Source organism: Solenopsis invicta, chromosome 12, assembly GCF_016802725.1.
Source record: "Solenopsis invicta isolate M01_SB chromosome 12, UNIL_Sinv_3.0, whole genome shotgun sequence".
Classification (NCBI taxonomy): domain Eukaryota; kingdom Metazoa; phylum Arthropoda; class Insecta; order Hymenoptera; family Formicidae; genus Solenopsis; species Solenopsis invicta.
In genome coordinates, this window is record NC_052675.1 from 8,981,922 (window position 1) to 9,003,768 (window position 21,847).

Consider the following 21,847-nt stretch of genomic DNA (forward strand, 5'->3'; position numbering starts at 1 on the left):
AATTATATTCAATTATTCCCTAAATTTTTATTGTGTTTTCTTAAGGAAAACGGAATAATTCCAATCAGAATTTATTCCAAAAAATTCCATAATGTGTGCCTTGTTCGAAATAACGATTAATCCTTGTCGCCGTTACTTGCCTGGTCGAAACTGCAAATCGGTGCGAGATCACCCGTAATTACTTCGTTCATCCGTCGCAGTTTCAAGAAATCGCTCCTGTCAACTGTGCTCGTCTGAGAAATACCAGAAGCTGAGGTTACGTACAACTTGGTACTCTTTAATTATCACATTATTACAATAGAAGATTAAATGTTATATTAATATTGTATTACAAATGTGAAAATGTTAGATTATATGTTGAAAACGTTGATAAATATATGCTGCACATTTATCTTAAATTTAATCTGTTACACCAAATTTTATAATCTCAAAAGTTCAATTGAATTGAACTGAAGAAAAATCAACGTGTTAACATCCGATATTTATCAAACATCTGACATTATCAAACACATATATTCTTGTCATATTTTTAAAATTTAAATGCGGATGATACTTTGCCTGTACATTATGATGCTGAGGAATCAGTGCAGCATTATTCTCTAAAAAGCGATACTACTACTCATGTAGACAAAACAGGTGGAGCAAATTCTTCACTTTTCAGTATAAAATTTATATTTATTTGAATATTTTTTTAAATGTACATATTTCTTATTATTCTTTATATCAGTTTTTATATGCAATATCATTAAAAAATTTCTTATTAATATAATATTTTATTGTACATACAGAACCATGGTAGAACATTTTGAGTTCAGCATACTGAATGTAAGGAGATAAATTCACTGTAACTTCGCAAAGATGTGTTGATCAAATTATTTATGTTAATTTAAGAATAATTTAAAAAATTTATTTAAAAAAAAGTAATATTTCATTAATGCAAGGCTAATTTCTAACAAACTATCATGTGTTTTTCTTCGATACATTCCTCGAATCGCTACTTCAATCTGTTTGTAATTAACTTTTCGTGTTGCTTTTGTTAATTATATTTTATAAAATTTTATCTAACAGATTATTTTAATTACTTTAATTCTTTGCTAAAAAATAATTTTTATAAATTTAATCATTGTACTTAAAGATAAAAATCTGTGAAAGATAATTGAGACGATTTCGAAAAACAAAGTTTATTAAATGCAACTTATATAAAATTTCATTATCGCAACATATATATTTGTGCATTTAAACTTGTAGTTTGCAATTTTCCCTTTTTGAACAAAGAAAATCATTTAAAATATCTTGTTCTCTGATAAAACTTATCATGTCAACTTTGCGTGAGATATAAAAACACAATTCTTTGTATAAATAATTAATATCTCATGGTTGATGCGTTATTGCATATTATCCATACAGCACAAAACTTGCAACAATATTGTCGCAACGTTGCAGCAATGTTGCAACAATATTTCGGCAGCCTTCCCAATCAGAAATAGTTCCTCGAAACGATGTCGTTTCAATGTCGAAAATGCAAGTCAAAAATTTTCGAAATTTTTATTAATTTTAATGAATTCTTTACTCCAATTTCGAGTAATTTTTTATTTCATTCGACATCAAAACGATATCGTTTTGAGGAGTTATTTTAATATTTTCCGAAAACATCCCGTCAAACGCGAAAAAATAATTAACCCAATAAGAACAAAATGGTATAATATACGTTTATTTTTGGCATTATCGTATAGTGTAAACCTATATTAAACCCTATATTAAACATATTTGAAGCGGGTCTAATTTTTGTTTTCATGACCGTCTCAGAAACGTTTTCATATACCAATTTTTATTAATTTATTTAAACGTTAAGGATATACGAATTATATTCGGATTAGAGAACCAAATAAATAATGAATTATATAGTCGTATAAAATACGTATTAATAAATCAGTAATTTATACCTAATAAATGTTTAGTTTACAAAAATATATTCCTTGAATCTTTTTTGTTAAAAAAGATTAAATTTGAATTAAACATTTAATTTATGTACCAGAATAAATAACAATACAAATTGTTAATTATATGAAAAAATATAAATTTTATGTGGAACAGCGTTTTACATACACGTCATATTTTAAAAGAATGAGAGTATTCGTCTCGAGGTTATAATAAGCAGCTTCCAAAAATCTCGCTGAAGAGAAGATTTCCTCAACATTCGAATTATTTTGTTCATTTATTTATATACATGTACTCAAAACAAAAAAAAATTTTTTTAATGATGTAAAATGAACCACAGATATCCGTATTTTTTATAAATTACTCGATTAGCAGATATCTGTGCGTTGCATTTACACAAACTCGGTTATTCTTAATTCGTAGAAATTAGAAAACCGACTCTAGTGGCGTCTGGATATAACGCCTGTGGCCGCACTCGACTCACGAGAAGATCCTTCGCGGCGTGGCCACCTGACGGAAGCCGCGAAAGCTGGCGTCGCGGAAAAGCTTTGAGACACAAAACTAAAACAAATCGCACGATTTTTGAAAGAACCGTAATATGTTTTTACGTTTAAAATAACTATTAATAATTGAATGTCTTGGATTTTAACTGTATTCGGTATTTTCGAAATGTTTTATAAATGTTTTTCATTTCATAAATAATATATCTTCAATAAACCTTTAATTAGCTGTATTGAATGTGGTATAAAATACGTTTATTATTTGTTTAAATATTGCTGCGATGAAAACGTATAAATATATTTTACGCTCAAACTTTTAATAACATATTTAAAAAATATATCATACCTGGACATTCTCGATACGTTATTTAAAGGGATAACTTTTGCAAATCATAAACGTATTTAAGAAACATTTATTTAATTAGTATATGATGGTATTTGATATTATTTCTATACGTGTTATAAACTTAGATATGATTCTGGTATTTTATAAACCATTTTGCAACATATAAAATACGTTTCGTAGCATATGTATGTAATAAAAATGATTATTATAAACGTGTATTGCACTAACGTATAAAGACCGTGTTGTCTATATCTGCCTATACCTGTTTTACACCATACTTACGTTTAATAAACGTATATTAAACAATCGTGTTCTTATTGAAAACATTTCTTCTTAAAGAATTATTTCTGACTAGATAAAATAATTCAAAAATCGAGATCGTTTCGATATTGGTTCCAGTTAGGATTATTGTTTAAGGTATTTTTTTTTTATTTTTGTGTATTTAAGATAATAACACTTTTGATTAAATTTATTTTTTCAAAAATTGCTTTATTTTTATCGCTTTATTAAAAATCGATTATTTAATTAAGATTATCTAATCGGAGTACATATCCCAGGTAGCAGACAGTCGTCATAATAACGTGATATTTACGTCGATTTTTACGTCATTTATACTCAAAATTAACCGGAAGGTGACGTGATTTTGACGGTCCTAAGTCACAGACTAAAGACGTCATCAATGACGTCATTAATAACGTCACCAGTAACGTCAACTTGACGTCATTAATGACGTCATCAATGACGTCATCAGTAATGTCAATTTGACGTTATTCTAATTTACAAAATAACGTAAATAAAATATATCCCAGGTAGCAAGCTGATGTAATTTGTCGTCAGTTTAACGTTAAAATAAGGTCTGTGACGACATTTTGACGACAAATAAACGCGTTTAGTAGACTTAAAATATTGAGGTATTTATTTAATTAATCCTTTAAATTTAGAGCGCTTTCTCAACTGTTGAGTCTGTTGAATGTACCCTTGCTATCTGATATGCATATTACAAGTTGATAAAATTGTACTTTACATGACTTTAGCTTCCAGTAGCATAACTGAAACTTAATTAAAGATGAAGCATAAGTTTAGAATAATAATAATAATTATTATTATTATTTTTAAACAAAATTAAAAAAGGATAAGATAATAAAATAAATATTCTTTTCGAGATGTACCTATAAAATATTTTTAAAAAAACATGTAAATATTTTAAATTAAAATGATATATTTTCCTAAAGTACAAATTAAAATCTTATCACATTTTACCCCATTAATTATATTAAACTATATTACTATATTATATTAAACATTAGATATAAACATTAAATTGTATAAAACATCATTAAACTAGATTGGAAAAATGATTAGATTTTAAAAGGTAGGTTGCAATAATGTAATGCAAAATTTATGTATCATAATATTTATTTTTGAAATTATAATAAAAATTTATATATTTAAACACTATTAAAATTTATAAAATTTTAACAATTTTTGAATACGTTTAATATAAATACAGTTAATTTTCACATGTATTTAATTTTCAAAAATTAAGATATTGTTAGGGCTAAGGATTCGCGACTCAGAGAGTCCATTAAACGAGATCAAGTTCCAATCAAACGTATATTGCACATGTAAAATATACAGAGAAGAAGTCTCCTCCGCGACAATCACGTTGCGATCGGGAAAGGCAAACTAAAAAGTAGAAAGATAACACCGCAGAAGGCGGCACAATCGTGGCAAGTCACTTATCTCTAACAAATATCGACGAATAAAAAATTTATATTCGAGGAAAAACAAAAAATATTTCCTTGAAAAAAATTTTTTTTTTTTTAAATGTGAAGTGTTCAATAAACTGAAAAGTTTTTTTAACTATTATGTGTTTCAAACTGATTACTATATTAGTAACTGATAATATTTCATTATCTGAATAGTATTCATTACTGATATAGTAATCAGTTTAATGAAACACTATCAGTTTTCTTTTTAAATGTTAAACTAAAACTTCTATAAAAAATATGATTACAATAATCCAATAAAAATACATAATTAATAATTTGAAATATTTTAATTATATTACTTTGTAATTTATTATATATAATAGACACGGAAAGAACAATTTTGCTGAAATACACATTTGAAAGTAATTTTGTTAAAACATTTAAAAAATTGCTTTGGACTGTATTAGAGAATATTTAATTTAATTACTAAAATGGCAAAATTGTGCAACAACATTATCATACTTGGGTATTCTACATAATTATTTTGATGGTTTAACGTAAAATTATTTTCTGATCTGTTTGTAACTAAATTTTTAAATACTGCAGTAAAATCATTCTTTCTGCGTATGAAGAAGAGGAAAGCACACATAACTATTATTATGTAACGGTAGTAAAATACATTTTGCTTTTATATCTTCAATATCCCACATCTCTAATTGTTTAGATAAGTTTGATAAGCAAAAAATGTTTAATTGTCTTGAATCAAATGGATATAAGTAAAATGAATCGGATGAAACATATTTTTTTCCAATTAGTTTGGTAGAACCATTTGTTGTTAAAATTATATTATTAAGTTGCACTACTTCATTAGTTTTACTTAAAAAATGCGAATCAGCAATACAATGTGAATAAATGCTTAAACTATAGTTTATATTACTAATCTTTTTAAATTGTTTGAAAACATGAATGTTAATTAATATGGGACCATTATTATGTTCAATAAAATGTTTGCGGATTGAAATATCCGCTTCATGATAATAATTATTTGTTAAAAATATTTCGTGTAGCCTACGACATACTTGTTCAAGTGGTTTCCTAGATGATTTTATTAAATTTTTTAATGAGCCCAAATAATTTTCAAATGGAAAACAAGAACAATTATCTAGAGATCCATATATTTCTGCATCACTTGTCAAGTGACATAATATGTGGACATTGTAAACAAGAAACTTAAGACCATAAATTTTTTCTGCATGGTTAACAAAAGTTTCAAGTAAGTTCTGAACTAATGATAAACCAAAATTATTAATATTGTTTGTTGAAAACAAGATAGACATGGATGAGTGAAATAACAGAAAATGTTCATAAATTGCTATATCAAGAACATCTTTCAAAACAACAGGTCCTAAATAAATTAAGAAACTTCTAAGTTCAGTTGCTTTCCATCTACACAATTCTGTTAAACTTCGTGGTTTTCGATTAAACTCAGAAGGTATAAATGAATTAAAGGCTACTAAATTTTCAGATATTGAATTAATTGAACGGTAACATAATCTAACATTACCCTTACCACTTACCCAAGTATGTAGCAGTTTTCTTGTAACACCTAAACACACTGCGTGCATATAATCAAGTGGAAATTGTGTAACCATTCTACATTTTAATTGAAGAAGAGGTGAAACACCAATATGGTGATCTTCATCTCGTTGTGAAAGAAATGATTCATCTGTTCTTCTGACTGCATAAGTACTTTTAAAAATAATACGTCCCTCTACATATTCACCACCTTCTTCACATCTTTCGCAAGAAGAATATCCGTTATGATTTTTAATTTGTTTAATATAAGCTCGGGCAGGAGCATCACATATAAAAGTATGAATTTTTATTTTAAAATATCTGTCATTTACCTTAAGTCCATCTTTTAACAAAATGGAAAGTTCTTCTACAAAATCTGTTAAATATAAATGTAAAGGATATGGTTTAGATTTGCCATAAAAGATTCCTATAACAAATGGAGGTATTTGCATATTTTTTACCATACCTAAAATAGGCCATAAATGTTTATTTGTACTGTTAAATAAAGGAAGACCGTCTATATTGAAACTAAGCTCGATAGTAGTTCCAACATGAAATTTAGAAATATGTCGTAAGCTCTGTGTTAAACCAATATGACAGTATTCTCCTGTATCTAATTTTTTCTTATTGATAGTAAGTGGAGTTTGTAACAAAGTTCTAGAGTCTAAGGGTAATGTAGGATGAAATCCATGTAAGATATGCAAAAGATCAGTTAAGGCTGAGTGAGTTATATTATGTTTTATAATAGCCCAGTATTTTATCAATTCACGAAGATTAGAATGAGATGTGCTTTCATCTTTTGTATTATTAATTACATTTTTAAAATCAAAACTTGAAACTAAGGAAAACTGATTTGAAATATGATTATTATCACAAATGTTAGTGTCAATAGTATTATCAATAGTATTAATGTTGGTGTCAATAGTATTGTCAATAGCATCATCTAATATTATTTCTTTACGTCTCTCATACTGCTGTTCTTTTTCATTAACATTTTTTACTTCATTATATTCCTGAGAATTTGACACCATTAATTCTTTTAACAATTTTACCTTTTCGTTGGCAATTCTTCGATATAATTGTCGTTTTCCAACGCAAGATTTTCTATATAACATCACAGACATTTTAAATTAATTAGATTTCTTCTTTATACGTTGAGGAGCGTGTTTCAACCAGACTTTAATTGAATCTTCAATAGCTTGATTGGTAGCCCCTGGTGTAGTAGCTTTAACTGCGTCTGATAACAAATTGAGATATAAAAAAATTATTTTGATATTTATAAATTATTTAAAAGTTATTTAATTTTAGAAAAGAGATATTAAATATTTTAATTATTTAAAATAAAATATCTTTTTTATAAAAAAATATTTTTAAAAGTGTCCTACTTATAACCATATTTTTCATCAATAAGGTGGAGAAAGATTTTTTTCCCAATCGTTTTCCATAAAAACTATAATTTTTACATAAATCATCGGTAAGCAATTGCTTTAAGATTTTATTAGTTTTGTTTGTAGTGTCTCGACCTCCCAAACTGGACAGAAATGAGCACTAGAAATAAAACTTGCGAATAAGTCTTATAAAAAATAAATAATTAAAAATAGTTTAACATTAATACATAAAAAGCACATATGATATATAAAATAAAATATATGCGTACACACACATAGAAAAATAGACTAAAAATATATTCAATATTTACCAAATTAGAACAATTAGTTTCGTCATTAATATATTCTTCTAACAGATTGACATCTTCACTTGTTTTTAATGGTAGATGAAGAGGTAAATTTTCTGGTAATGTAAAAGTGACAACACTTCTTGCTTGTTGAGTATTCCTTATATGAGCTAATATTTGATTATTTTGTTCCTTAATAGTAATTAGAATATTTAACATTTTATTTCCAATTGCTAAAACAAAATATATATAAAATATATTGTTAAAGCTAAAACGTAAAAATTTAAAATATAAATTTAATGCTAAAACGTTAAAAAATATAAATCAGTAACTGAAAATTTTAAAAATATAAGATTCCCTAATTTTTACCTCCTTCATCCAATTCATTACTATTCAACGTTCTTGGTGTTAAAATGTCTGGTATAATATTAATATATTGAGAAGAATCTGTAATTACATTAAATTAAAATATTATATAACTATTTATATACGTACAATATAATATTTTATATTTAACCTTTTTCATTTGATGTAGTTGGCACTGAAACTTCATTGTTTGCAAAGTGGTCTGAAAATCAAAATAATGTAAAAAGAAATAATAATAAGAAATGCCACTTTTTCGGTCAAAGTGGATCTTGGTGTTCAATAATATTTTTTATATCAATGAATTTTTAAATACATATTTTGTAAGCTGCATGCACTGTAGACAACATGGTTGTTAGACTTAAAACGCAATTTTAAACTAAAGGCAGAAATAATATTTCAAATTAATTTGATTGTCAGATTTAATAATAATCTTAAAAAACTGTAAATATTGCACTGAAATAAAATTTTTTAAAGTTAATTCTTGATATCTTTTTAAGACTGTAACATTACTTGCTTGTAACATTATTATTAAATACAATTAAGGATTAAATTAATTAAAAATAATAGTTCTTAGATTACGATTGTCTTTTAAATTGGACAATGTAGTTTATATAGTGGAAGATGTATTTAATAATTAATTAATATCAAAAAAATTATGCACATCAAAATCTACTTTAATCGATAAAATTTCTGTGTCATAATAATACAAATTTATTATTTCTTATATTATTCATATATTAGTTTAATATACTTATTGTAAAAATATAATGAAAATATAAGTAAACTTTAAGAAAATTTGTGTACATTGTAAAAAACATAACTTACTATTAAAATTAATCCTTTTTATAGGAGGTGGACGTTCAAAATTTGAAATTGGTTGGCTTTCCTCAGTTGATGAATTATCAGAATCATAGAGACGTCGTGGTGGTTGCCGTTTTCTTTTACTTATTGTATTACAGTCTACATCCGTATATAAATCACTCGTATTTTCCGCCTCTTTTGCTTTTTTTTGCGCTACTTCTATGTTGTCTAAAAAGTATAAAAAATTCTGTACATATAAAAGCAAAATTTATATGTTTCATAAATTAATATATTAAAATTTTACATTTAGAATATATGTTGAAAATCTGACTTTAATTTGCATGTACATTTTGTACAATGTTCCAAAACATATATGAGAATTAAGTCAAAAATATAAATTAGTTAAATTTACCTGTTTCATAAAAAATTCGTTGCACATTGTATAATGTCCATTCATTTTCATTAACATCTTCATGTTTTTTTAACGCTTTGTTAAAACTTGATACGTTTTTATATGGTGGCCAGAAAACTTCTTTCTTGAGTGGCGTCAACCATTTAGTGCTGACAACGGCCAAATTTGCCCCAGATTTTTCATCAAACTGAATAACAGTGAACATCTTTGTTTTTTCCTATATGTTTAATACGAACACGATACAGATGATAAAATCAATAATAAAATCATTCCCGCACACAACTTTTCTGTCAAAGAACTGTCTTAAAATATATTATTTTTTTATTTGGATGATAAAATAGGAAATCTCTATGTAAGGAATAAATAGTACTCGTAGTAAACATTAGAAATGAAATATATAACTTATCTAAACTATATAATCAGGATTAATTACAAATTGCGAATATGTGAATGGCAATGCTGAATATGCAATTTAAACTCATTCTACAATAGCCGTCACATAAAACCGTATAATTATAAGGCGTGGTGTTACAATATCTTACGGTTTTGTGTTTACGGCTATTGTAGAATGGGCTTTACACAGTGCACAAAATAATTGCATAAAGTAAAAAGAATAAACAACAAACGTGAATATGTTTGTATGTATGGTAGCAAACCACAATGAGGTTAAGGAGGATTGTTAACTGTGCCGTTCTTATTTGTTTCGCATTTATCATAAAAATTATATGACATATCACAAAGGATACCTATGATCTGTTCAATGCCACAAATCCTTTTGAGTGTGAGATATCATTTTCACATTTCTAACAAAAAATTTGTAGTAAAAAAAATTACCTGAATTTAAACAATGCCTTCTTCTTCCTTTGCCTGGACTAGTCAAGGCGGAGACGATTTGGCCATTAAATCAATATAGTTCTAGCTTTCAGTATAGTTCTAGCTTTCAGTATAGTTCTAGCTTTCAAGGTTAACGATGGTTTTCGTCCCGACGGCCGATTGTGATGTAGGTTCAAAAATATATATGTAACGGGCGAACACATAAGCAGCTCCAAACGGACTCTCAAAAACAATGCCGGTTGTGCCGGTCGCGTGCGGTGTGCGGTCGCGTGTCGCAATATGTCCAATAGTGCGCATGCCCTTTCTAACTTTTTCTATCCGTTTTACGGACGAGTCGCGACTTGTGGTCGTATCACACTGTTCTCGCGTTCTCTGTGTACAAAAATTAAGCTCAGGTGGTCGATCATAAAACTTTATTAAAACAATGTTTTAAATTAGGTAAAATATTAATATTTTATTTATTATTTTTATTTTTTATAATTAATATTAAATATTAAAGATGATTTAACTATTAATGAAGAAAATCGTTCTCGCGACTTTCTCATGTAATTTAACTTTATTATGTATCAAGTTCATGATAAATTTCACGTTAATATTACATCATTATTGCAAAGTTTTTTTGACGTGTTAAAATTACGTTAAATACACGTCACTTAATGGATATATGACGTCAGTAACAAATTATAAATGAATATAGACGTTAAAATAATGATTGTCTGCTACTTGGGGAAAGTTGCTCGCATGTACAAGTTTATGATAAATTTCACGTTAGTATTACGTCATTATTGCAAAGTCTTTTTAACGTGTTAAAATTAACGTTAAATAAACGTCACTTAATGGATACATGACGTCAGTGACGAATTATGACCGGAAAAAGACGTCAAAATGACGACTGTCTGCTACCTGGGATGCTTTAGTTAATTTGTTCAAACACACAAGGTATTTCATGCTACAACAATTCTATTTCAAAATAAACATCGGAAGAAAAATATATAGTTTATAAAACGTATGTAATAACTTTGGTATACAAAAAAGATAAAACTAGAAAAATCGGTTTGAGAAGAAAGATATCATTAGCTCTATTGTTGATAAAAATTTTTTTTTTTTATACGAATTACAGAACATTTTTCAAAAATATTAAGTAATTAAGTTTTTTCTTCAAATTTTTCATGTATGCATAAATTTTGAAATATTTTAATATTTTATTAAAAAAACAGAAATTTTGTAAAAACTATAAAATATTACAGAAAAATTCTAGAAATGACTAAAAAATATCTAAAAATTTTGAAAATTTTATTTAAAAATCTGAGACAAATTTATATACTCCAATGAAAACTTTTCTTGGAATTTTTCCAATTTTCTGTATAACATATTTTTTAGAATAGTTCTCAGATTTTTTAATGTAAACTTTAGAATATTTAAAAATACATATAAATATGAAAAATTCAGAGTAAAAATATGGATTTTTCAATATTTCTAAATTGTTTCAATTTATATAAAAATTCTGAAAAAATTTCAGATAACTAATAAAATTATTGTTCAACTCGATGTCGAATGACGTCGATTCTATAAATCATTACATGCCAAAATCATTCTACTTTTTTTTCATGTAATAAATAATAAAAATAAACGATGAAAAAGTAGAATTGCAATTAGTTAATTTTCTTTTTGCATCATCGCATCGTCGAATCGATGTCGAATCAATATCGATTCGATCTGTAAACAAATTTTTCCAAAATATAAGATTATTTATTACATATACTTTCCAAAAATATTAAAAAATGTATGAAATTTCCATTATACTCTTTACATACGCAACTTTGGTTACTCGGAAATGTTATAATTTTGACGTAAGTTTCGAATCGATCTTAACGATGTCGAAACGACATCGTTTCGAGGAACTATTTCTGACTGGGTTCTGTGCTGTTTGGGTAAATAAAACAATATCTCATATATGTATACATGTAAAAATATGCGCGTTCGTTATTATATTATTTTAAGGAATCGTCGGAAACTGATCAAAGCTTGACGACATTAATATCTGACATATAATAAATAAATATCAATATATACGGACGCGAAAGCACGCGTCAGATGCTCGATCAGCTCGATATATAGGCGCATCTTTATTTAAAGGGCGCTCCAATCCAATCAGGTACTCTAGTGATCCGAGTTCCGGTTGCGCGAATCTCTCTGCTGATCGACAGCATCAGACAGCATCCTTCTCTGCGCGATATGCGAACATTTTGCGCACGCGACTGCGCAGAGGACACCACGGATCCACGTTCAGCGGTACGTTCCTCGGCTCCGAGCAGCTCCGACTTCCGAGTCCGCTCCGGACTACTTCGGACGTCTGGACCGATGATCAAAAATGACATCCGACAAGTGAAGATCTAACCTCTACCACGTTTTATATATTTACACTGCATTCTGTCGTGGTGCGACACCTCCCACTGGAGGCTACCATGGTAAGAAGATTCGAGCGATCTTTCCTATTGTGTCTGCGACTAAAGGATGACACGCCCGTATCTTTTATTGATATCGTGCAACCTGGGAGATGTTTAAAAATGGAAAAGGTTTACGCGGGATGTGTGTGAACGTTTACAGGACGACGATGTGGCCGCGCTGCAGAATCTGGAACAGCTTATGACGGAGTTCTTCTGCACGGAGACGACGAACGAGAGGAAACGCACGATAGAACGCAGCTTTCAGGAGTTCGCCGGACAGATTGATTCCTGGAAACCATGTCTACACTTCTTGTCCTCCACGAGCAACCACTACGTCAGTATGTTCGCTCTGTCCACTCTGGAGGTAATTACACCAGCTAAAGATTGTGGATAATAATACTCTCTGATATAACACTTTCTTTGGCGATGTGACACAGTTCAATCTGAATTATTTGACAGACGACCATCAGCAGGCGATGGCCCATTCTTCCGTGGGAAGATAGAGCTCTCACAAGATCCACTTTGTACACCCTCTCGCTAGAGAGAGACGTCGCATCTTTCGTGAGGAACAAAGTAGTGAAATTGGTAGTGGATATAGCGAGACACGACTGGCCACATTTCTATCCAGATTTTTACTCCAACATTTTACAGGTTTGCAAATAGAGAATATCCCAAATGTTAAATATATGTTACATGCATCTGGCTGTATAACAATCTGGTTTCTGTGAAACAGTTACTAAGTCACAAACACACAAGACTGCTGGGACTCGTGTATTTGAGAACAGCTTCAGAGGAACTAGCTACACCAAGGGAGGATTTACCAATGCACAGAAAAAGTGAACTGTTTAGGCTGTTAAGTGCACAAGTGCCTCTGACTTTGGATACACTTATGGGTAAGCATTGTCAAAGATACCTTACAAACACTTGGTGAATTATTTTGTGATTAACTCTATTGCTTTTGAAAGTTCTTTTGAAAGAAACTACAAAATTGCAAAGCCGTTCTGGAACTGTGACGCCACCTCCATCACCTACCAGTGGACAAAGTCTTGCACCTGTACGAGCAATGCTGGACGTCGAGGGATTAGCGACCGGTACCAGTGAAGTCTGCACGGCTACACTTGAAGTTTTGGCGCATCTGTTTAGCTGGATAGACGTGCCGAGCAACGTATCCACTAACTTATTAGATGCCATATTTTCATGTGCCAAGTACCACGATGCGATGGTAGAATTTTACTTTCCTGATAAAACATAATGAGAGTGATGAAACGAATTATACATTTATCAACATTTTCACAGAATGGCAAGCAGATTGAGATGGCCGTTCAAGCTTTGACTACAATCAATGAGCTTTTGTACAGACCGCTCTGCTCGCCCGACGCGACTGACACGTTGTTACTGGAGATATTTCAAAATGGCATTGGATTATTCCAGTTAATGGAACGTTTAGACTCGGTAGAGGAGAGGTACGTATCAAACGCATTTATGAAAAATCTCAATAGATTCTAAACATGCAAAGTAAAATGCATTCTTTCAGCTACTTGGAGAAAATGACAGAGTTTTTGCAATTATTTATAACAAATCACATGAAGAGGATGGAGTCAAGCTCCAAGTTTCCAGTAAATACGTTATTGGAAGTATTATGCCATCATACATTCCAGCAAGCGTCTACTGTAAACGGATATCTGCGTTGTCTAGACGTTTGGACCACTCTGTTGGAGAGCACTCAGTCGCGATACTCTGCTGTCGCCTTAGCCCTCGCCGAACGGATTTTACAAAAAATGAGTTTTAAACTCAACGCTCGGGTGTTGAGAGATCTCGACACGGAAAGCTTGGACGAAAATGTAAATTTAATTATAAATGTTAGATAAATTCTTACGCCAATTATTACATGCCTGTAGCAAATCTCATGATCTCTCTTTTCAGGAAGAAACAGAGTGGCAGCATTTTCTGAGATGTAATATAGAATGCTTAGCAAAGATCGCTGACATCTCACCTATTCCAATATTTACGCTATTGGTAATTTTCAATTAGCAGATTGTATCTATATCTTATAATTATTAGTGTATTCATAATATTGGATATTTTTTTAGTATCGTTCGTGGAGAGAGGGATTAATCGTTTTCGGTGAATTAGGCGCGGCAGTCGCCAATGGTCGAGTTATTTTGTTAAATGATGCAGAGGCATCAAATGTACATGCACATCTGAGAGATCTTGCGTCGACTACGCAAGCTTTAACTAGGCTGTATTCTCTTTTTATCGGTAAGTAATCAAATGATTTTATCAGTTTGATTATATAGATTGTATCAAATAATTACTTGTGTCAACAGGAGATCAAACAAATGTCGATCAAGGCTTAGCCGAGGAAGTTGTGTCACAAACTTTGGAAGCGTGTATGTTTGCGAGAGATAATCAATTGTACAAAGCGGCGATTCAACCAGCCGCTATAGTAATAGATCTCATAGAAGTGTAAGTTTTTAATCGTTTGTACGGTGCATGTTTTTAAGCATGTAAAAGCAACCAAAAATTTATCATGACATGCAAGTACTTGTTATGTATTGATTTGTACTATTAGACATTCACAGTTTTTGGCTGCTCTTCAAGCATGGTGTCATTGGATAGCTAGAAGACCGGAGAAAGTTAAAGAAACGCTTTGTCAGCGTTGCATCGATTCATGTATTTGGGCAACGACGTACACCGCGTCATGTGATCATCCACCTCCTTCCAATCTCATCCACTCTGCCATTCATCTTTTTCAAAGTATCACCGCCATTTTGAAACCCATCTTGTGGGACCAACCGACTTTTAGGAATCTCATTTCTATGGGCATGTATCCGTACTTGAAATCAGATACGATCAAAGTTCTACGTAGGGCCTTGATCAATGGAATTATCTTACCACCGGGTGACGCAGCAACGAGGCAAAGATTGTTAGGTGAGCCATATCTTTGTAAATCTTTAAAATTGTTTATTTAATCCTTTTCTTTAACAAAAATATATATAAAAATTGAAAACGTTTTGTATACCTAGGTACTATGATATTAGCTCTGTCAGCACCTCTCGGAATCCAAGGGCAACCAGTGCCTTCAGAAGCAACAATTTCAATTACAATAATGCCATTGACTCAGCTATTAGAAGATTGTACATCATCGTCTACGACTATAAAAAAGTTGTTGCACTCGTGTCTAGAATCAATCATAAACAGGACATTAGAATTATTGTCTTGTGTGATAAGGTGCCAGAGTATATGCGAGTTGTTACTTGGCTTCCTACACTCAGCATTTTCAGTATTACAACAACAATTGGGTCCTGAATTTATGCAAAACGCAGTTCAAGGCATGCTGCAACTCTATACCAGGTTTGTACAAAGTATAATATTATAATATAAAAAATTGTATTACATGCTGAGGATTAAAATGTTACAATTTTAATAAAATACAAATTTTCTCATTCATAGGGAAAATATTTCTGCTGGCCCTGCGTTAGATCAGTTACTGGAAATTTTAATACTCGTCGTATCAGCACCTAGTAATGCATTTAAGGCATTTGTCCCTTCAGTAACGAATTTATGTTTGGGTCAAGTATGGCCTGCTGTTGGAAACAACCTAAGTGCCCACCCGGATACGACATTAGTTTTATTGAAACTCTTTCACAGGTAATATATTAATAACACATATTTCATTTTTATATAAAAACCATAACTTTTGCTTTACTTTGTAGTATTCTTATGCATCGATGGCAGTATTTCTATAATACTTCGGTATTGCGAACTCTCGGACATCCTGAAGAAGACGAACCTGTCGAGCACAAAGAGGAATTAGTAGCAATTTTGGAGGCTTTTGGTCAAGCTCTGCTTCAGTCAGACGTCAATATATTCCGACAGAGCTTGCAAAGCCTCGAACAGTTAAATATCAGATGGCGACTTTATCAACGGGCCGTATTTAAGGTTCATCTTCTGGAGAGATTTCTGATGGCGTTGTTCACAGTTTTATTTCAACAGTAGGTATCGATATTATTTTTACTTAAAATGTACTTGTGTTAATATGTTCATTTGTGTATATTTTATGATTTATATAGGTCCCATAACTTGTTAGCAGATGAGATAGCTGCAGCTATTCATAGTCTAGCATCTGTTAACATAGGGTGGTTTTTTGGCCATTTTTTGCCAACGTTCTTGGCAACTTGTGAAGGTGTAGACGATATGCAGAGAGCCACCTTGTTAGGAAACTTTGACAAATCTACAGTATGTAATATTCTTAGCATCGACATTAAGCATGCAATAGAATCACATAAATAATTTGTAACATTTTTTTTTCAGGACCAGCCAACTTTGACCAGATCAGTACTCCAGCTCATTTCAGATTTAAGGTGTTACCAGCTGTGTAGACCGGGTTGAAGCGCGAATTACGATTTGAAAGGGAATTTGCAATGAAATTATTTCATAAGACTTATACAATGGCATTTATATGAAATTGACATTTCCACTGAATTTCTCCTAAGAGTGCCTCTAGATACAGATACAAGACATTACCCGTATTGGAACGAAAAAAGACAAAACCTTTTGTAAACATTTACCATTCTGTGTATACCACTGCCATCATCTTTTTGTGATGTTGTAAATGTTATTATTGCGAATAAAACGCGTCTTTTTATATGTCTGTAACTATGTTTTTATAAATAGACAAATTTTCAGTTTATATCTATTACTCAAAGTTTTGGAAATATTCATTTTTAGCAAAATAAATAAAAATATGATTAGAAAATTATGCGTTTTATCGCAAAGTTGCAATACAGTAACTTGTTTGTAATTAGTGTTGTGTTCAGATACGGCGCTGAGATATCTTCTTATCGCTTTTCTTCTTTCCCTCTCTTCTCTCGATAAATGCCTTTTCGACGATAACCCAAGCTATTTATTGACTTCATGCTCGATGGCTCAACTAGTCAATAAGGAGCGACTGACAATGTCACGTTTATTGTTGAGAAAAAGTCGCAACGTTTCCCAATTCCAGATGACGAGACACTTAGTGACTGATCCAAAGTATGGATTTTTAAAACAATTAGGTATCAATATCGAAAATCCTGGTCTCTACGACGGAAAGTGGGGTGGATCTGGCAAGGTATGTAATGTTGATTTAGTCTTATCAAGATAGATAATGGTACATTGTGAATGCTAAGAAAAAATTTTAAATCACATAACAGCACGGCGAAACGTTAGGTGATAGGATACACCGCAAATAAATAATTATATAAAATTAATAGAATTGACATAAAATATAGTTGGTAGAGTCGATATCGCCGGCGACCGGCAAAGTGATAGCGAAGGTCCGCGAGTCCACACCGCAAGAAGCTTGCAATGCTGTAACGGAAGCACGTAAAGCGTGGCCAAAATGGGCATCTATTCCGATGCCAGCCAGGGGCGATATCGTACGTCAGATTGGGGATGAGCTCAGGAAAAATTTGGAGCCATTAGGACGCTTAGTATCCTTGGAAATGGGTAAACTTATTATTTCAAGCATTGAGATTTTACTCTCTGTAACAGCCTGTATAGTTACAGTATATCAAAATATCTAAGTAATTATTTAGAGATAGGGACCATTGCAATTACGAAAATTATGCATAGAAGCTTTATTGTAGACAATTTCAAGAGCTTTATTTTTTATTTAATCTTTTTTTTGTAAAATAAATATTTTTTAAAATAATTAAAAAAAAATTTTAATTTTTACCAACTTTTTATAATTATAACTTTTTAACGAAGAGTGAGCTACGACTATAAAACTTGTTGGAGGTTACTCCGGGTTATGCGCTTGATAACATATGTCAAGGTCAAAATTATTGGAGGATGGTCCCTATCTTTAAATAATTACCAATGTCTATAGTGTAGATCCGTTTGTAATTAACGTAGAGTGCATCATGCCGTAGGAAAGATATTGCCGGAGGGTATAGGCGAGGTCCAGGAGTTCATCGACATATGCGATTACGCAGTCGGCTTGTCGCGGACGTTATCCGGTACTGTATTCCCGTCGGAGAGAAAGAGCCACACGCTCTTAGAGACGTGGAATCCCTTAGGCGTAGTTGGTGTTATCTCCGCGTTCAATTTTCCCATAGCGGTAAATATAATTTTTAGAGAATCTTGCGATCACTCCTCGTCTTCAGAGCTTGTAATTCACCGATCGTCGTGTCTTAAGGTATACGGCTGGAACAGTGCTATCGCTTTGGTTTGTGGTAACACCATCGTCTGGAAAGAGGCGTCAAGTACACCTCTAGTAGCTATCGCGACCACCAGGATAATGGCGAGTGTCTTGGAACGTAATGGTATCCCAGGCTCCGTTGCATCCTTGATCACAGGTGGACCGGATATCGGGGAGACTCTGGTGAACGACAAACGGTTAGTTCTGATTTAGATTTATTACATTATTGTCCTACATGTCGTGTTGAGAATAGATGACAACGTTTGTCGTATTAGGGTACCTCTCGTTTCGTTCACTGGAAGCACGAACGTAGGAAGACAAGTAGCTCTCAAGGTTCAGCAAAGATTTGGAAGATCTCTGCTGGAGCTTGGCGGTAACAATGCATTAATAGGTGCGTATCTCCTTATATCAATTCTGCTTGTGCTGTGTATAACACATTCTCCTTTGTCAACAGTCGCAGAGGATGCCGATTTAGAAATGGCAGTGAGGGCAGCGGTCTTTTCATGCGTTGGGACAGCTGGACAAAGGTGTACCACCACCAGGAGATTAATATTGCACAAGAAAATAAAGGACGAATTCCTAGGTGAGTGTAAATATAAATAAGGAAACATTTAGTCTATCATATGTTACATAGAAATTTTTAGGGAAACTGAAAACGGCATATAAGAGCATATTAGAAAGAGTCGGAGACCCGTTGGATGACGGTGTCCTATACGGACCGATGCACAATCAAGCAGCGGTCGATGCATACAAGGTATATGCATCATTTTTTTTTAAGCAAAGTACCACATTGATTAAAAATTCATTCGCTCCTTTAATACGTACAGGAAAAAGAACCTTTTGATTAATCCAACGCTTTTCACTGCAGGCTGCAATTCAGAAGGCTGTGGAAGCCGGTGGCACGATAGAATTCGGTGGAAAGCAAATAGAGCGACCCGGTTTTTATGTTGAGCCGACGATCATCTCGGGTTTACCCGCTGGTGCAGAGGTGGTACAACAGGAAACTTTCGCCCCAATCGTTTACATCCTAGAGGCAAACTCTTTTGAGGAAGCTATCGATCTTAACAACGGCGTGGAGCAAGGACTGAGCAGTAGTCTCTTTACTAGAAGTATCCAAAATGTATTTCAGGTAAATATATACCTAGTATGTTGTGCTAATAAGTGCGTTGCAACGCCATATAAACTGATTTACGCAACATATTTGAGCTCATTTATCAAATGTTTATTTGTCACACAGTGGATCGGTCCACACGGATCAGATTGCGGAATAGTTAACGTCAACATCGGCACCAGCGGCGCCGAGATAGGCGGTGCGTTTGGTGGTGAAAAGGCCACAGGCGGAGGTCGCGAGAGTGGAAGCGACGCCTGGAAACACTATATGCGGCGTGGCACCGTTACGGTCAATTATGGAAACGAGCTACCTCTGGCTCAAGGCATCAAGTTCGAATAAATTAAACATGTGTATTTTTTTTTTCTTCAAAAAATCAGCGCTTTAATTCAAATCGTATAAAATCCACCTGAATATCGACGGACGCTTTTCTGTGAAATTTGTAAGCCTTTGGCAAGTCATATCTGAGTTCGGCTATCACCGTTCCTGTCGCACCAAGCTGCGTCGCCTTCGATAAGACATAATCCCGCGTGCTGCTTTTATGCAGAGAATAAACCGCATTGGACGAAAGCCTGATTGCCATCTCCAAAAACTTCATGTCGATGCCGGCATTGTTTTTGGTGCCGAAAGGTGGATTCATTATAACAGTATCAAAGTATTTTTCAAATTTTCCTGTAACGTAAACACTCTACATATTTTGTAATCTGTAATAAATATGAAATATTTATATACATATAGATACCTGGTAAATATTGTAGTACGTCGCACTGCACAATCTCGACGAAGAGTTCTATGTCACTGCAATTTCTGTAATGAATATCAACTGCGTCAGAATCTATCTCAAATCCAACTACATATTCAGCACCAAGCATTTTGGCGCCCAATGACAATGTGCCACATCCAGAGCCTAAATCTGCCACGCTTTTATCTTTTATATCGTCAAAGTGCGTCTGTGCAGTGTACAACAAATGCGACGCGATATGTGCACTGGTGGCATATTGCTCAAGCGAGACTTTTGGATTTTCAAACACGTCCAATTGCTGCAGATATTCCTCTAATTGACGAAGTCGAAGTCCAGCCATTATTTACTTAAAGGCAGTCAACTGTGATTCTTCTACAGAGAATCTTACTGCAACAAATATCTATATAAAAAGGTGATTTAATTCCTTGACAAATAAAATTCTTGTTACTGATATATGATCCTTAATAACACTGAATTGCTTATATACATCTGCACATTCAGTACAGGCGATTTATTTATTGTCAAATCTAGGCAGAACTGGTAATATCAGATTTCCAAAGGAAGAATCCTGGGTAACAAAGTAACCAAACGAAGCGGCATGTGCATTGTGCAATGCTGCTCTTTGGGAGGCACTCATCGCTATACCATCGTTAGACTGTCCACTCTGTAAAAACACATCAATAACATTAAGCGAAACAAAAAAACACCTCGACTATTATTGACACTTGCTATATTTGATGCAGAGCCAGTTGACGAGACTCCCAGCGACGTGTTTAAGCTTGGCGCAACCCCTTGCTTCAGTAACATCTGCTTTTTCAGCTGCAGCTCCTCCAAGATTTTTCTATTCTGCAATTCTATAAATTAAACAAAATTAGGGATTTGAAATGGAAATGAATGTGCAAAATACAAGACAAGAGGGTATTGCATTCCCATTAAAATTACCTCTGGAGTTTGGTTGTGAAAAAGCCATCAAACTTACATAAATAGTTCAATATTATTCAAATCCACGACGCGACGCCGTGCGTATAAGTTGTGTTTATTAAGTATTAAACTTCTTTACTTCCTTCTGACCAGTGGATTCCCGATTGCAAATCGAAGTACCACGTGATCCAATTTTTATCGTCGAACTTCCAAGCTTCTATCGTAATACTATTTAAATTTATTAAACTTAACCTTCTCAGGTCTGAGAAATAAATTGATCTTTTGC

At 32.3% G+C, this 21,847-nt stretch overlaps 6 protein-coding genes across 8 annotated transcripts in view; 2 read left to right on the top strand and 4 right to left on the bottom strand.

Moving 5' to 3' along the window:
- Window positions 1–6,996: 6,996 nt before the first annotated feature.
- On the bottom strand, window positions 6,997–10,337 carry LOC120359295. 3 transcript variants are annotated; one of them, XM_039456287.1, is made up of 8 exons: window positions 10,160–10,337; window positions 9,326–9,542; window positions 8,938–9,141; window positions 8,264–8,314; window positions 8,116–8,193; window positions 7,771–7,979; window positions 7,457–7,619; window positions 6,997–7,308 (listed from the first exon to the last, which is right to left on the bottom strand). In XM_039456287.1, exons 2-8 carry the CDS (start codon window positions 9,528–9,530, stop codon window positions 7,202–7,204), a joined length of 1,017 nt encoding a protein of 338 aa, XP_039312221.1. In that variant the 5' UTR covers window positions 9,531–9,542; window positions 10,160–10,337; the 3' UTR covers window positions 6,997–7,201. The 3 variants fall into 3 exon arrangements, with proteins under 3 accessions (XP_039312221.1, XP_039312224.1, XP_039312222.1); XM_039456290.1 differs by lacking the exon at window positions 7,457–7,619; XM_039456288.1 differs by lacking the exon at window positions 8,264–8,314 and having other exon boundaries at window positions 7,172–7,308.
- The window catches only part of LOC120356861, a 78,936-nt gene continuing 67,247 nt past the window's right edge, over window positions 10,159–21,847 (bottom strand). Inside the window, exon 9 of the transcript XR_005576098.1 lies at window positions 10,159–10,531. The gene's annotated coding sequence lies outside the window, so the exon portion shown is untranslated. The remainder of the gene's footprint in view (window positions 10,532–21,847) is intronic.
- On the top strand, window positions 12,414–17,265 carry LOC105195441 (exportin-6-B). The gene is made up of 16 exons (XM_011160828.3): window positions 12,414–12,627; window positions 12,767–12,970; window positions 13,066–13,257; window positions 13,340–13,499; window positions 13,572–13,828; window positions 13,903–14,069; window positions 14,141–14,447; window positions 14,530–14,622; window positions 14,697–14,865; window positions 14,934–15,072; window positions 15,179–15,537; window positions 15,633–15,960; window positions 16,060–16,257; window positions 16,323–16,601; window positions 16,680–16,845; window positions 16,921–17,265. Exons 1-16 carry the CDS (start codon window positions 12,625–12,627, stop codon window positions 16,996–16,998), a joined length of 3,099 nt encoding a protein of 1,032 aa, XP_011159130.1. The 5' UTR covers window positions 12,414–12,624; the 3' UTR covers window positions 16,999–17,265.
- Window positions 17,387–20,635, top strand: LOC105195464 (putative aldehyde dehydrogenase family 7 member A1 homolog). The gene is made up of 9 exons (XM_026137769.2): window positions 17,387–17,719; window positions 17,880–18,096; window positions 18,522–18,709; window positions 18,788–18,987; window positions 19,066–19,181; window positions 19,245–19,373; window positions 19,435–19,544; window positions 19,659–19,919; window positions 20,028–20,635. The coding sequence occupies exons 1-9, from the start codon at window positions 17,531–17,533 to the stop codon at window positions 20,238–20,240; spliced, it is 1,623 nt and encodes a 540-aa protein (XP_025993554.1). The 5' UTR covers window positions 17,387–17,530; the 3' UTR covers window positions 20,241–20,635.
- On the bottom strand, window positions 20,255–21,494 carry LOC105195439 (rRNA N6-adenosine-methyltransferase METTL5). The gene is made up of 3 exons (XM_011160827.3): window positions 21,370–21,494; window positions 20,641–21,304; window positions 20,255–20,570 (listed from the first exon to the last, which is right to left on the bottom strand). Exons 2-3 carry the CDS (start codon window positions 20,978–20,980, stop codon window positions 20,275–20,277), a joined length of 636 nt encoding a protein of 211 aa, XP_011159129.1. The 5' UTR covers window positions 20,981–21,304; window positions 21,370–21,494; the 3' UTR covers window positions 20,255–20,274.
- On the bottom strand, window positions 21,152–21,610 carry LOC105195463 (SOSS complex subunit C homolog). The gene is made up of 3 exons (XM_011160872.2): window positions 21,583–21,610; window positions 21,370–21,494; window positions 21,152–21,304 (listed from the first exon to the last, which is right to left on the bottom strand). The coding sequence occupies exons 1-3, from the start codon at window positions 21,608–21,610 to the stop codon at window positions 21,152–21,154; spliced, it is 306 nt and encodes a 101-aa protein (XP_011159174.1).

Bases quoted from the DNA above. Each gene is read 5' to 3' on its own strand.
- LOC105195441 (XM_011160828.3), top strand. The intron at 13,258-13,339 runs GTTTGCAAATAG...TCTGTGAAACAG, and splicing joins TTTACTCCAACATTTTACAG to TTACTAAGTCACAAACACAC. The intron at 16,602-16,679 runs GTAGGTATCGAT...TGATTTATATAG, and splicing joins TTCACAGTTTTATTTCAACA to GTCCCATAACTTGTTAGCAG.
- LOC120359295 (XM_039456287.1), bottom strand. From the start codon at position 9,530: ATGTTCACTGTTATTCAGTTTGATGAAAAATCTGGGGCAAATTTGGCC. The intron at 9,142-9,325 runs GTAAATTTAACT...TATACTTTTTAG, and splicing joins ACGAATTTTTTATGAAACAG to ACAACATAGAAGTAGCGCAA. The intron at 7,620-7,770 runs GTAAATATTGAA...TTTTATTTCTAG, and splicing joins AAACTAATTGTTCTAATTTG to TGCTCATTTCTGTCCAGTTT.
- LOC105195464 (XM_026137769.2), top strand. From the start codon at position 17,531: ATGGCTCAACTAGTCAATAAGGAGCGACTGACAATGTCACGTTTATTG. The intron at 18,710-18,787 runs GTAAATATAATT...TCGTGTCTTAAG, and splicing joins CGTTCAATTTTCCCATAGCG to GTATACGGCTGGAACAGTGC. The intron at 19,374-19,434 runs GTGAGTGTAAAT...AGAAATTTTTAG, and splicing joins AATAAAGGACGAATTCCTAG to GGAAACTGAAAACGGCATAT.
- LOC105195439 (XM_011160827.3), bottom strand. From the start codon at position 20,980: ATGGCTGGACTTCGACTTCGTCAATTAGAGGAATATCTGCAGCAATTG. The intron at 20,571-20,640 runs GTATCTATATGT...TTTACGTTACAG, and splicing joins CGTACTACAATATTTACCAG to GAAAATTTGAAAAATACTTT.
- LOC105195463 (XM_011160872.2), bottom strand. From the start codon at position 21,610: ATGGCTTTTTCACAACCAAACTCCAGAG. The intron at 21,495-21,582 runs GTAATTTTAATG...TTTAATTTATAG, and splicing joins TTCACAACCAAACTCCAGAG to AATTGCAGAATAGAAAAATC. The intron at 21,305-21,369 runs GCAAGTGTCAAT...GTGTTTTTACAG, and splicing joins CTGGCTCTGCATCAAATATA to AGTGGACAGTCTAACGATGG.